Below are 14,295 nucleotides of genomic sequence, written 5' to 3'. Positions count from 1 at the left end.
AGCCCTCGTCTGCGACTGGTCAGACAAACAGATATAGAACTACACATTTGGAAAGCACCTTAACATAAAAAATAAGACTTTAAGTTGCATTTAACTGAATATTCCTTTAAATTAAGATGATAAATTAAATTGAGAGCGGGTGGACTCACCTCTCAAGACTTGGAGATCGAGAAAGTAAGTTTGTAGAGGAGGCTGCTTTCTTAGAAAGCCGCTGTTTGTTCTTGTCTTGGGTGTCTTTACTTAGTTTCTCACTGTTCCTCCTGACCCTGATCTCAAGAAGACACACATATATCAGTCAGTCACTGAATAAAATGTGTGGTCAGATTTACAGGGTGCATGCAAACATCCAATACTGCAGATAAGAGCATGCTACACTAACAAGCTTTCACAGAACTGACAAAATATACTTAGCATTGCTAGGAAGTGCACCATCATGTTTAGACTAGCGCAGCATGCAAATGCACCCACATTATCAACCCACCACCCACAATCAAACATGCATGCAGCCACATACACATATAAATATTGGTATTCATTTTTCTTGATATGCTCAGTTAAAAAATATTTCATAAGCTAAAAATTGCTCTTTGTGAGCGTAATCTCTATTTTTTTAATTCCAGAAATATGTTTTTTTTTTTTATATACAGTAATCACAAAGTCTGGGAACCCTGAATTAGTGACAAGTTATGAGTGTTAATGTGGCAAATGAGCTACAATGAATCTGCCCCAAAATGCTTCTATTGCGTGCGGGAGTAGGAGTCGGTGCTAAGTGAGGGATTGCTTCCTCTGAATCATGCCCTATTTCCTGTTCTTCTGAACACTCTTAGAGGCATCCAATAACACTACATGAAACAGGAAATAACTGCAGTCATGTGATCAGTGATAATATTTGTGGTGACAGACAGAGAATTGAAACTCAGCTGATGGGAGGGGGTCAAACTTCTAACACTTTATTTACAGCTGTCAAAACTAGTGACATACACTCGTATATGGGCTAGGGCAATAAATCAGCTGAGTTTTGGCCAATTTGAGATTATCAGCATCTGCCTCCTTGGCAATTAAACAGTAGTTTCCCCTTTTGTCAGTTCTAAAATCAATTGACAGCCTTGTTAGCTGACAATGCACAAATATTTTGAGTAAATGTTGAGTAAATGTTGTGTATATCTGTTCATTTGATTTCACCAATTTTATAATATATTTATTTGCAATCATTATATTGTTTCTATCTATCTATCTATCTATCTATCTATCTATCTATCTATCTATCTATCTATCTATCTATCTATCTATCTATCTATCTATCTATCTATCTATCTATCTATCTAACTCTCTCTCTATCTATCTATCTATATCCATAAACACAAGTTTATGTCAAACAATGTCAAATCAAAAAAGTCGAGGCAATACCAGTTACCTGCAGTTAAAAGAAATTATGAAGTCATCTGTACCCGCAAGAAGACCACCCAAAGCATGCATGCAGATAAAACCAGTGAATGAATCAAAACAGATTTGTTTAATTTATGTGAGATTATTTGATTGGGTTAGTACGATTTCAACATTCCAGGGTGAGTTTTTGTGATTCTGCGAAAACCAAGTTACAGACAAGTTTCCCCAGAACTGTTCTGTCATAGATACAGCTTGTTGACATTCCCATGAAATTCCTTTTACTCTAAAAGATTTTCGGCTTTAGCAATGATCTCATTTGTCTCGTATTCACCTGAAGGGGATTCAAACTGTCCCATTTACATTATTATAGCTGCATCTATTTACTGCGAATTGATGCACTATGTTTCCCGTAACTGTAATAACGGTCGTGCATACCAAGCTCAGTCAACCCTGCAACTGTGCAAACACTTCAGCTGCCCTCCCATTTCCTACTAGAAACTCAAAGATTTTTTTCAACACTGCCATCTGCCCCAACAAATCACAATTTGTTTTCTAATGAAGGCTACAATGAAAGTCTTCAACTGCAACCAGAAACTGGCAGGAGTAAAAGTATTTGTTGGCATAGCACTAATTTCTTTAAAAGAGTTGAATCACTGCCAAGATTACCTTACCAATCAAATAAATCATCCTAAAGTTAGCTTGAAAAGCAGAACTTATAAATACATTTTGATACCTTACATCATTGATGAAATGGTACAGATAAGACTATAAAAAGATATGCATTTGTTAGCATGGTTTTAGATTCTATTGCATGGACCGAACCAGAGTCTGATTCCTCCACCTCCCGCTGCCCATTAGGTCATTAAACAAAAAAGAACCAACATAGACTAACATAAGAAAAATAGCATGCTCCATTTTAAACGAACATACCTAGTAACATACTAGGACCCAGAGTAAAATTTGTCCTGACCTATAAAGCATTTTCTAAATGATTACTTGACAATCCACTTTTGCTGCTCAATAAATAAAGCTTAATCTGGGTGTCAAGAACCGGCTCAACAAGTTGTAACTTTGGTTTTTGCATTAATTGCAAGCATTAGTGTAAGGATTAGTTCTAAGACCACAAGCAAAGAAGTCAAGCAGCCAGCCAATGCTTGAATCCACTTGTTGAGGTCAACGCACAGTGCTTTCTCTCCCTCCTGCATGCGCAAGAGGGGTCCTCCGTGTGGGCTGGAGGTTGGCTCTTTCGGGGGTGCTGGAGAGGAGGACGTTGGGGTTTGAGGGCATGAACCCTGGCTGTCCTCGCTGCCTTTGCTCTGTTGCTTCTGGAGGGTCCTGATTGTGGTGGGCTGGATGCTCTCTTCTATTTCAGAGCTCCAGGTGTGGTCTTTGTTCATCTCATCTTCATCAATGCCTTCGTCCTCTCCGCGTAGCTTGGTCAAGGTGTTTTCCGTGAAGAGGTCGCCTTCAGGTAAAGCATCCTCCAGAGAGAGACTCTGGACACCCTGCGTCAGGTTCAGCGGGACAGTCTTATGATTTGAGATCCATGGATCGGTCTGTGTACACCTGTCACTAGTGCTTGGTTTGTGGCTGGAAATGGTGTTAGCCCCGCCCTCCCCATTTTCAGCTGTGATTGAGATATGGCTATAAGTACACAAACAAAACAGAGCATCTGAGATGAAGGATGTCTTCATGCTGCCTTGAATGCTGCCTGTAATTTATACTGACAATAAATAATTCATTTCTACTTTGTCATTTAGCTGATGCTTTTATTTAAAGTAACTTATAGTTCATTTTTAAAGGGACAATCCTGCTGGAGAAACCTGTGTATAAGTTTCATGCCTTATGGCGTTATAACCTTCAACATTTCTGTTACCAGCCCAGATATTTAACTATTAAGTAGGGCTGAAACGATTAGTCAATGCTATCGACAACGTCAACAATATAAATTGTCTAAAAAAAACAATTGTCATTTTCGATAGTCGTTTGATCTCATTTAACGTAACGGGATCACGAGAGCAGCACTGCGGTTTGCGCCTGACTGAGGAGAGGAAGAATTACACAGTTCACAGATGCACTCTAAACTTTCTAAACAGCTTCAGGTGAGGTATATTGCAAAGTATGAGGGATTTATAATGCAAAAATACCAAATAAGTAAATACAGTATCACTCTCGTTGTGGAATAAGTGGAGTAGGAGCTCTTTAAAGGAAACGTGTTACATCATAAATGCAGTTATATTTAGTGTGTTATACAGGTGAAACTCGAAAAATTAGAATATCGTGCAAAAGTTCATTAATTTCAGTAATTCAACTTAAAAGGTGAAACGAATATATTATATAGACTCATTACAAGCAAAGTAAGATATTTCAAGCCTTTATTTGATATAATTTTGATGATTATGGCTTACAGCTTATGAAAACCCCAAATTCAGAATCTCAGAAAATTAGAATATTACATGAAATCAATAAAAAAAAAAGGATTTTAAATACAGAAATGTCGGCCCTCTGAAAAGTATAATCATGCATATGTACTCAGTACTTGGTTTGGGCCCCTTTTGCATTAATTACTGCCTCAATGCGGCCTGGCATGGATGCTATCAGCCTCGCGGCACTGCTGAGGTGTTATGGAAGACCAAGATGCTTCAATAGCGGCCTTCAGCTCTTCTGCATTGTTTGGTCTCATGTCTCTCATCTTTCTCTTAGCAATGCCCCATAGATTCTCTATGGGGTTCAGGTCATGCGAGTTTCCTGGCCAATCAAGCACAGTAATACCATGGTCATTGAACCAGGTTTTGGTACTTTTGGCAGTGTGGGCAGGTGCCAAGTCCTGCTGGAAAATGAAGTCAGCATCTCCATAAAGCTTGTCTGCTGAAGGAAGCATGAAGTGCTCTAAAATGTCCCGGTAGATGGCTGCGTTGACTCTGGACTTAATAAAGCACAGTGGACCAACACCAGCCGATGACATGGCTCCCCAAACCAACACAGACTGTGGAAACTTCACACTGGACTTCAAGCATCTTGGATTGTGTGCCTCTCCATTCTTCCTCCAGACTCTGGGACCTTGGTTTCCAAATGAGATGCAAAATTTGCTCTCATCAGAAAAGAGGACTTTGGACCACTGAGCAACAGACCAGTTCTTTTTTTCTTTAGCCCAGGTAAGACGTTTGACATTTGAAGCCCATGTCCTGGACCCGTCTGTGTGTGGTGGCTCTTGATGCAGTAACTGCAGCCTCAGTCCACTCCTTGTGAAGCTCCCCACACATTTGAATGGCCTTTTCCTGACAATCCTCTCCAGGCTACGGTCATCCCTGCTGCTTGTGCACCTTTTTCTTCCACACTTTTCCCTTCCACTTAACTTTATATTAATGTGCTTTGATACAGCACTTTGAGAACATCCAACTTCTTTTGCAATTACCTTTTGAGGCTTTCCCTCCTTGTGGAGGGAGTCAATGATGGTTTTCTGCACAACTGTCAGGTCAGCAGTCTTCCCCATGATTGTGAATTCAACTGAACCAGACTGAGAGACCATTTAAAGGCTCAGGAACCCTTTGCAGGTGTTTAGCTGATTAGAGTGTGACACTTTGAGCCTACAATACTGAACCTTTTCACAATATTCTAATTTTCTGAGATTCTGAATTTGGGGTTTTCATAAGCTGTAAGCCATAATCATCAAAATTATATCAAATAAAGGCTTGAAATATCTTACTTTGCTTGTAATGAGTCTATATAATATATTCGTTTCACCTTTTAAGTTGAATTACTGAAATTAATGAACTTTTGCACGATATTCTAATTTTTCGAGTTTCACCTGTAGCTGATGTATACTATGTCATTATGGCAATGGCTCGCCACTTATAGAATCATAATATCTGTATCACTGTGCATTTCTTATCGTGAAGAAAATTGGCAATACGCAGCATTATTAATAAGAGAGATTTTTCTTTTTTGTGAGGTAAGGATGGATTGAAGTGAACAGAAAGGTGAGAGAGGGTAGTCTTCGCCCAATTATACATTGCAAACAAAATAAGTTTGTGATTTGTTTTGGCTTGTTTTCCAATAAAAATATCTAAAAGTAATTTAAAACAATGTACATTTTCTTTAGTAGCTATACTGCAGAAGAAACAATTGTTATCTGAGAATGTTGAATATATTATTTAAAATATTTTTAAATATCTAAAAATCCTTTAAAAAAAGATGCATTCACCTGAGAAGCAGCATATAAGATATTTATACTTGCATTTAGAGAATAGATCGTGAATATACATATAGTTTGTCTTTACTGCACTTGCAGAAGAGTAACCAAGTGAAAAAAGAAATACACGTATATACAAAATACATTTATATTCAACCCCGCGATTGTCCACTACGATTAGTGGACATCCCGCTCTACCACCTGAGCCACAGCCGCCCCCATACATCCTCTTAAAGCAAGTTTAAATATCTTATATGTTCATCTCAATTAAATATATCTTGTTTTAAGGGTTTTTATACAATTTTAAATGGAAAACAAGACAAAAACACTTGATGATACTAGCTATTTTTTTACAGTGAATTTCCTTCAAACTAAATAAAAAGTATTTTTTCCCCCTTTAATTCAGTGAATGTCATTTAGAGTTATATTTAAAAGACAATTTTTTCCTCTTTATTGTTAATAAGCACGTTTAATACAACCTTTTAAGCTGGGGCACAAGCTGAATAATCGATTAAAAGTGAATGATTAATCGTCGCAATAATTCCAGAATAGTTGAATAATCGTTCTAATAATCGATAGATTAATCAATTATCAAAATAATCGTTAGTTGCAGCCCTACTATTAATCTAAACCAACCAATTTCAAAGACATAGACATGCAGTAAACTTTAAAGTGGATTTGTAATTTTAACAAGATTTGTACATTTTCTAAAGAAAAACTGGTGGTACCTGTGCAAAATTCTTCATAATGATAGGGAGTTGTAAGTGGTTGTCAGAAAAGTTTTTAGTGCATTGGCCGCCCCCATGCTATATAATATACTGGTTACTAGCTATGGCTTTTCTCCCTCCTTCAATATAAGTCTACTCTATGGATTTTTTAATGCCTGTTTTATTTTATGTTATACAAAAATGTTTTAATCTGATTGCTCAACAAGATGCATGATTTGAGGTATCAACATAGGGTTAATAGGAGCTTGTCCAAATTCTTAGCTTTTGAGCAATAATAATAGTGATGCTTGCCTTAGTAAGCACCATTTCATTTTTGACATAATAATAAGAAAGTCCCATTGGGGTAACATAATAATTGGTTAGATTATATTTAGGTTATATATAACACAATTTTCTCTCTCTGCTCCCATTTTCCCTGGATGCTGTTCATGAATGTCGAAAACTTGCAGTCTGCCAAGGAATGTTGCGCTGCCTCTTTGTTTTAAACATGTGTGGGTGGTCAGACTGTTTTTCACAGAACTTTTCTTCTCAGTATCATCTAGCACTTCTGCAACTTCAGCAGGAAGTTACTGAACTTTAAGTTGAGATGGCAGTTGTGAGAAGATGACAAATAACTGACAAATAACAAATTAGTTTGAATTTACTTTGTGTATGTTGTTCATTAGCCTTTAAACATGGATTGTAATTGTACATGTTTTTTCCCCGGAATTTGCAGTTACCTTTTAAGCAAATTCTTAATGTAGCCAAAACTACTCAGAACCATCTGTACCTGTTGGGTGGGTGGTGAAGTCCATCAAGAGAGCTTGTAGACAGCCTGCAAGGTTTAGAGAATCCATCCACATAATAGGGCTGATTTAACACTCGAGCGGCAGTAGGGTTCACTGATGTTGTACACAAACAAGCACACAAATGAGTATTTAATGTTTATTCACATGCTGACTGAAGCTAACTTTCAATCATAAGAAGAACAGACATAAAAAATGCACTCAAATCTTTTACGATATATTAACCTGTATAGCACTCTAAAATCATTAACCTCTCACCAGCAATCAGCTGCTGTTTAAGCAGGGGTATCTGTTGGTCATGAAGGTGAAGCTTGCGTAAGGCATCAGCCAATGAGGACTTCAGTAGCATTATTTCATCTTCCTGTGCTTGGAGGCGTACCTCCATTAAAGACAGCCTGTCAGGAAACTCTGTGCTGCTTTCTGCCGACACATCATCTACACAAAGAGACAGTCAATCAGAACTGAATTGTGCTTCTATTGTGATACTAACATTGATACTAACAGAAATGCATAAATATAAGGGGTGAACTTCACAAAGCCCATGTCCAGGTCAAATTTCACCCCAAATAAAAGAAATAAATACAAATAAAAACCTGTACTGTTCAGAGCATATTAAGAAGTGGAAAGCGCATGGCACCACCAAAACCGTCATGGCATCCACGCTCAACTCACCACGCGCCCCACCGAGAACGAACCACATTATAGCGACCACGAGGAGGTTACCCCATATGACTTTATCCTCGCTAGCAACCAGGACAATTTGGTTGCTTTGGAGACCTGGCTGGAGTCCGAACTAGCAAACTGGTGGTAGCCAGTGTCTTTTACCACTGAGCTACCCAGGCCTCCTTTTATTATGTTTTGATTTCAAGACAAACAAAGGTGACTTTTTCAAAGGGGAATGATGATTTTCTATGGGCACTTTAATGATAGTATTTGTTGTAATAATAATTTTAATATAATAATAATAATAATACATGTGTAATGTGAATATAAGCACAGGTTTTGGTAATAAATAAACTGTTTAAATGGATCCTTTCAGTAGTGTTCACTGTCCATGGAACAGTCTGCAGCTTCTTAAATTCTTTAATTATTGGAATCTAATGAAAACTGCAGAAGCGAAAACAGGACAATATGGCACTCATTAGATTTAAGAGTCCTTGCACATGTTCCTGCTTTTTACAGACTGAGCACTCAGTTCTGCCATCTAGTCTTAAATATGTTCAATAAATGGGATGTTTGTTTTATTTGCACAGGAATATAGGTCAGTTGAGGACACTTCTCTTAATGGAAAGGACCTGACAACAAACCATTTAAAATGTAACTACAGGTGGCATTAGTCTTGTGCAGACACATTCAGAATATAACTATTGTGATTCATGACAGAAATTTTAAAGCTGAAGCATCTCATTTCCATGGCACTAGTGACTCCAAACAGTGTAGAGTGCAACAGTCAGGTTTTGGAAGTAAATATCCCATTATTTTTCTCCATAGGTGAATTGATTTTTAATGATAACTTATAAACCTTTAAAGACAGACCAACCTTGAGCTTTGAGGTTGTTAATGGTGGAAAGTAGGGAAGGGCATTGTAGGGAAGATGGTATATGCTTCTGTTGAAGCCATCAGTCTGTATTATTTCAACATAATAGGGGAATTCCTGGTGATGAACTACACTAACCATGATCCTGATGAGAAATTCTACAGAGAATCACAGCAAACAAAGCACACCAAATGAGCTCTGCAATGACCGCCTACTTCTATGACAGACTCCAAATTAAGCAAACAACTTAGTCTCCCTACACATCCAGTATATGTTTCTATATATCTGAATGTTTTGAAAAACCTAAATGATTTTGTTTCTATACTTATCATTCATAATGCTTAATGGGATTGTAGTTCATGCCCTGAATAAAATATTGAGTACACAGTCTTGTACCTTAATCTTCAGTCCAATTTTTAAATACTTTTTTGCTTAATACTTGAAGTCCATTATAACATCTATAAAGACAGCATTCATGCTTTCAATATGGAAAGATTCATAAAGAAGATCACTGATATTTGAATGGCAATCAGCTCATCCTCATATTGCACCCATGAGTTCAGCCAGCACTCACCACAACAACAGATATTAGTCACTATGTGTGATTTTGAGGCAATAGATGGCAAAACCTTGAAAGAAATAGTACAGCATCTTAAAACGTTGACCTGCTGTCTTGACACACTCCCTACTTCATTTTTCAAAAATGTGTTTAATGTGTCTGTTAGTAATAGTCAATGCCTCAGTCCTTTCAGGCATGTTTCCCAAGTCCCTGAAAAAGGCAGTTGTCAAGCCCCTTATAACAAAAGAGCATTCTGGATAACTCTATATTAAACAACAACAGACCAATGTCAAATCTTCCATTCATAGGCAATATAATCGAAAAGGTTGTTTTCAATCAGCTAAACTCGAATAAGTAATTTGAATTTTGGTAAGCACAGCTCAATATCAGCAGCAAAACTTTTCCACTACTGTTTCTGAATTCACCGTGCAATCAGTCTGACTGTATGGGCATCGGCCATGAAAAGAAATCTAGCATAACGCAAAAAAACTTTACTTTACTACACTTTACTTGTCAACCATTTTAACAATGTAAAGAGAAAGATTTCATATTGGTGCTGTATATGGCTCAAAAAACGCAACAAACTGATGCAGTAAACACTCCAGTATTCCTAATATCCACTTCCATACAGGCCTCTCCCCTACACACCCATTTTATTGTATTAGTGCTTTGATCACCTGGAATTATTGACTCATCTATTTCTGTTCTATTACTTCTGTCTAGACACGATGAATGGTTTTATTATGATCCTAAAAATATAAAGGTACATTAAATTAAATGATAATATCATGATATACATTAATAATTAAATAAAATTATAGCTTTGACCTTTCCTAACGTTAGTTTTCAGTCAAATGATAATTTAGATCTCATAGAAAGGCAAGACCAAAATTGAGATGACTCACTTTACACAAGCTGTTGTAAAGTGCTGCAAATAAGACAAACATTTGGCAGAAATGCTGACTTTTGGCATGAGCATTTTGAAATGCATTTGGAAGCTCACAGAACCACATTCTTGAACAATGATATGCAGCTTTTTGTACTCTTTTAGATAGTGTTTCAAAAAATGAAAATTCTATTCTTTAGAACATTTCTAAAATAATACTTTTCTTTCTTTCTGTCTTTCTCTTTCTCATTCTTTCTCTCTCACACAAACACATACATAGACTCATAAACAGGTCTATTCACCGCCACTGGACCAGAATCACGACTCCTCTGCTGTCTTCCCACAATGGGATCATTGAAGATGTAGGACGCTGCTTGTTTTTCAGTTTCACAAGACCAACCAGCATCCAAAACCTCAATCAGATCAAATAGATGTTAACAGGGCCAAAGTGCTAGTGCACAGAAACCACAACTATGGGTTGACAGTGAATCAACTGATAGCTCCTGTGATTCGTCGTACTCAGTGAGCACTAGTAATCATATAATGGTCCCATTTGTGATACATACTTTAATTTATGGTCAACATGATCACACGGTAAATCTGTTAGTTCCCAATTTTTTTCCAACCAAATTCAGACACCATGGCAGATGATTTGGCACTGAAATGCTCCCATGTTGTGCCTTTGAAGTCACATCTCTTTTGATCTCCAGCTAGCAAGTGAGTGAAAGAACAATGTTTTGGTCTTTGTACTGTTTGGTTTAGGATGGGTGTTAGGAGTATGTTGATGAAATTACTACCCAAATGTTTCAGAAAATCAGATGTGCTGTGCCTTTCCATTTAAAAAAAAAATGGTTGCGAAGATGCACATGCGCATAACTGTAGTTCCAGTTTTAGCCCCTGAATGCAGTCGTATAGAACGATATAAGCTGACAAAACATTGAACCTCCCATCACCAATTTTAAGGTCTGATAATGTTGCAAATGATGATGTGCATTTTCTGCATTTCTGATTTTGGGAAACAATCTGAAAAATGGATTTAAAACAGGAATATAAAAAAAAATTAAACAGAGTACTGCACACTTATTGGGTTGCTGAAAGCATTACCAAATTAGTCAAAATATGAAACAAATGAAAACACAAAGGGTGTGGGATATGTAAAACTTTGTGAAAGACAGGCATTCCAATTCTGTAGAAATGTGAAGAGATTTGGTGATGAGTCACATTTGTAAAAACAAAAAAACAAAAAAAGTTCTTTTCTTTAAGATTTCACTTTACAAAAGGGTTAAAAATGAGTGATGCCAAAAATATGAAAGCCTGGAAATTCCTGGCCGCAGTTTAGTCTGCCTTTTCAAAAGATGTCATGCAGATCTCACATAAATGAACTATGATATGACAAATCTATGGTATATTTAAACCAAAATCAGCTAAACCCTGGCTGAACTTGTCCCCCAACATTCTCTGAACAGATTGAAGGAAGGCAGGCACATACATGCCCAAGAAAGAATCAGAAGACCTTAAAGACCTTGAAGATACTAGAAACCTATTTTCACCTTAAACCAAGGGAATTGTTGCGATCCAAGTTTTAAACAAATGGAATTATTTTAATCAAAATTGAATGGGCAATACATCGTGCAAGGAAGACTAAGATTCCAAAGTTAGGACCACATTGTGTGTCAAGTCCTCACTCTGTGGTAAATTCAATGTGGTTACAAAACAAAAGATCTGATTTGCCAAGTACATGGTGTGTTGGGACTGATAATTGTGGTGTAATACAATATGTTTCGACTGGTTTGGACAGTAATCAAAAGACAGACACAAAGAAATTGCCTATTTTTGCATGGCAGGCTCTTTATTTCTACTGTGTGTGTGCATGGATTATTGAATTTGTGGTCAAAGCATGGGATGAAGTCTCTTCCCAGCATATACACACATGCATACCCCTCCCCATGCACAGATACAATGTTATACCTCACCATATTGTCTGCACACCTGTTTGTATGAGAGAAACTTAAGTAAGAGGCACGTATCCAAAAGCTAAAAGGAGGCCAGTGAAAAAGAGAAGTCGGTAGTTACTGTTTAGGATGCGGGTAGTATAGCGAGCAACACACACACTTTGGTTCTGCATGTAGAGCCCCTGCAGCAGAACACTTGGGTGACGTCTCGGCAGCATACTCGCTCACCAAAACGACACAACTCTCCCATTCCTGTTGGGGTTTCCAATCGATTCTCACCACTCAGTAATGTACCCACTGAGAATCATGTTGAAAGAGCCTTAATAATTGGTGATTCTCTTGTAAGGAACGCGGAAATAGAGACTCCATCCACCATTGTTAAATGCATTTCTGGGACTTCAGCGTCTGACATCAGATCACATTTACAAGTGCTGGCTAATGCTAAACATAGATATTTCAAAAACTGTTATTCATGGCGGCACTAATGATGCCCAACTACAGCAGTCGGCGATCACTAAACATAATGTTAAAGAGGTATGTGAGCTTGCAAAACAATGTCAGACACTGTAATATGCTCTGGCCCCCTCCCTGCTCGTCGTGGTGATGAGGTTTATAGTAGATTAGTGTCCCAGAATGGCTGGATATCTGAGTGGTGTCTGGAGAATAGAATAGGATATTGGAAGAGTTTTTGGGGTAGACCTGACGTGCTAAAGAGAGACGTACTCCATCCCTCCAGGGAAGGTGCCACTCTCCTCTCTAGTAATTTGGCTCACAGTCTTAATAGTGAATAGTATTTGACTAACTGGGGTCTCTCTCAGCCGGGTGCAGTTTCAATCTCTCCCCCTTAGATCGGGACATTCACGCAACTCATAGAAGAGGCACCGACCACACAGAGAAATGCCAGTTTCTGAGTTTATAGTTATTAACATGAGCTGCTTCTGTATTATTTGAACTTAAATAAAGCTATAACACATTAAAATAACTGCATTTAAGATGTAACGCATGTTTCCTTTAAAGTCCCTGTAAAGTCAAAATTAAGTATGTGTTCTGAGTTTGTCATATCACAGAAAAATGTGTTATTAGCCACCCAGCCAAATTTGAATGATAAAAAAGTCGGCAAGTACATAAAATAAGCTATCAAAATCTTGAAAAAATGAGCAATGGTCTCTGCTCTCAAACGCTGGGGGCGTGTCCGCTAACTGCGCTGAAACCACGCCCACTCGCGGGAAAGCTGCCGTCGCCACACACACTCAACTGTCACCGCTACAGCCGGAATGGATGCTCCTAGCAGTTTATTAGGTTTTACCAAGCCATATATGTTTGAGCCTCCAGAGCCTGAATCTGATTCAGAGGACATTGACCAAGAAAGTCAACATCGTCCCCTCGTTCTGCAACAGAATGGTAAGATTTTGCTCTCCCTTTTATGTGATCGCTTTTAGGAAATTTAAATAAGGACACCGATCTGTTTCAGTACATGATCGCATCCAGGTAGTACGCATTTCTGTGCCGAAGGCATAGCTAACTAGCAAACTGTAGGCTGTAGTAACTAATAATAGTACTGACAGTAACTCGCGATTGAGCGCAAACTGATGCTGAATGTGCTCTATTTATATTGTTAGGGAGCGGCCAGCCTCAGCGGCTCCAGTGCGTCATCAAGTAGGGGCGTGTCCAGGAGCTCAGGGGCTCCAGTGCGTCATCGAGCCCCCGTTTTAGCCCCGCCCAAAAAATCCGGAAAATAGCAATGGTGAAAAACTGTTTAACGGTCTAACTCCACAATTCAGTCCTTCACAGTTCACAGTCTTTGTAATATGTTTTAGCAATACATTTCTAACATTTATAATGTGTTTAGAATTTTTTTTTAGAATTGCCTTTACAGGGACTTTAAAGAGCTCCGGCTCCGCTTATTCCACAACGAGAGTGCTTCTGAATTTTATTTTTTTTATAATTCCCTAATACTTTGGGATCTACATAAGATGAAGCTGTGAAAGTTTAGAGTGCATCTGGACTGGACTTCTCCTCCGTCAGGCGTGAACTGCAGTGCTGCTCTCATGCTTCATCATTACAGTTTAATGTGATTTCATGTTATGTTAAATGAGATCAAATGACTATTAGACAACGAAAAATGTTCTCGACAATTTTTTATTTTCGACGTTGACGATAATGTCGACTAAACGTTTCAGCCCTAATGCAAATGATAATATGCTTTTAAACTCACCTGCTTTATTTGCTTGAATAAATCCGGATGTCTGCCTTTCATGTGCTTTATTAAG

General features: G+C 38.0%; 1 protein-coding gene across 1 annotated transcript in view; it reads right to left on the bottom strand.

The window, feature by feature from the left end:
• Positions 1–14,295, bottom strand: part of LOC127656505 (echinoderm microtubule-associated protein-like 2) — a 60,245-nt gene that overhangs the window by 20,728 nt on the left and 25,222 nt on the right. The window contains exons 2-5 of the mRNA XM_052144888.1: positions 7,350–7,526; positions 7,076–7,187; positions 2,569–3,030; positions 150–266 (exon numbers count right to left, since the gene is read on the bottom strand). Of these exons, the coding sequence (XP_052000848.1) occupies positions 150–266; positions 2,569–3,030; positions 7,076–7,187; positions 7,350–7,526 (868 nt within the window). The remainder of the gene's footprint in view (positions 1–149; positions 267–2,568; positions 3,031–7,075; positions 7,188–7,349; positions 7,527–14,295) is intronic.

The sequence above is a fragment of the Xyrauchen texanus genome, chromosome 2 (assembly GCF_025860055.1).
Source record: "Xyrauchen texanus isolate HMW12.3.18 chromosome 2, RBS_HiC_50CHRs, whole genome shotgun sequence".
In the NCBI taxonomy this organism is placed as follows: domain Eukaryota; kingdom Metazoa; phylum Chordata; class Actinopteri; order Cypriniformes; family Catostomidae; genus Xyrauchen; species Xyrauchen texanus.
The sequence above is the reverse complement of the archived record's forward strand: the minus strand, read 5'-3'. Positions and strand labels throughout refer to the sequence as shown.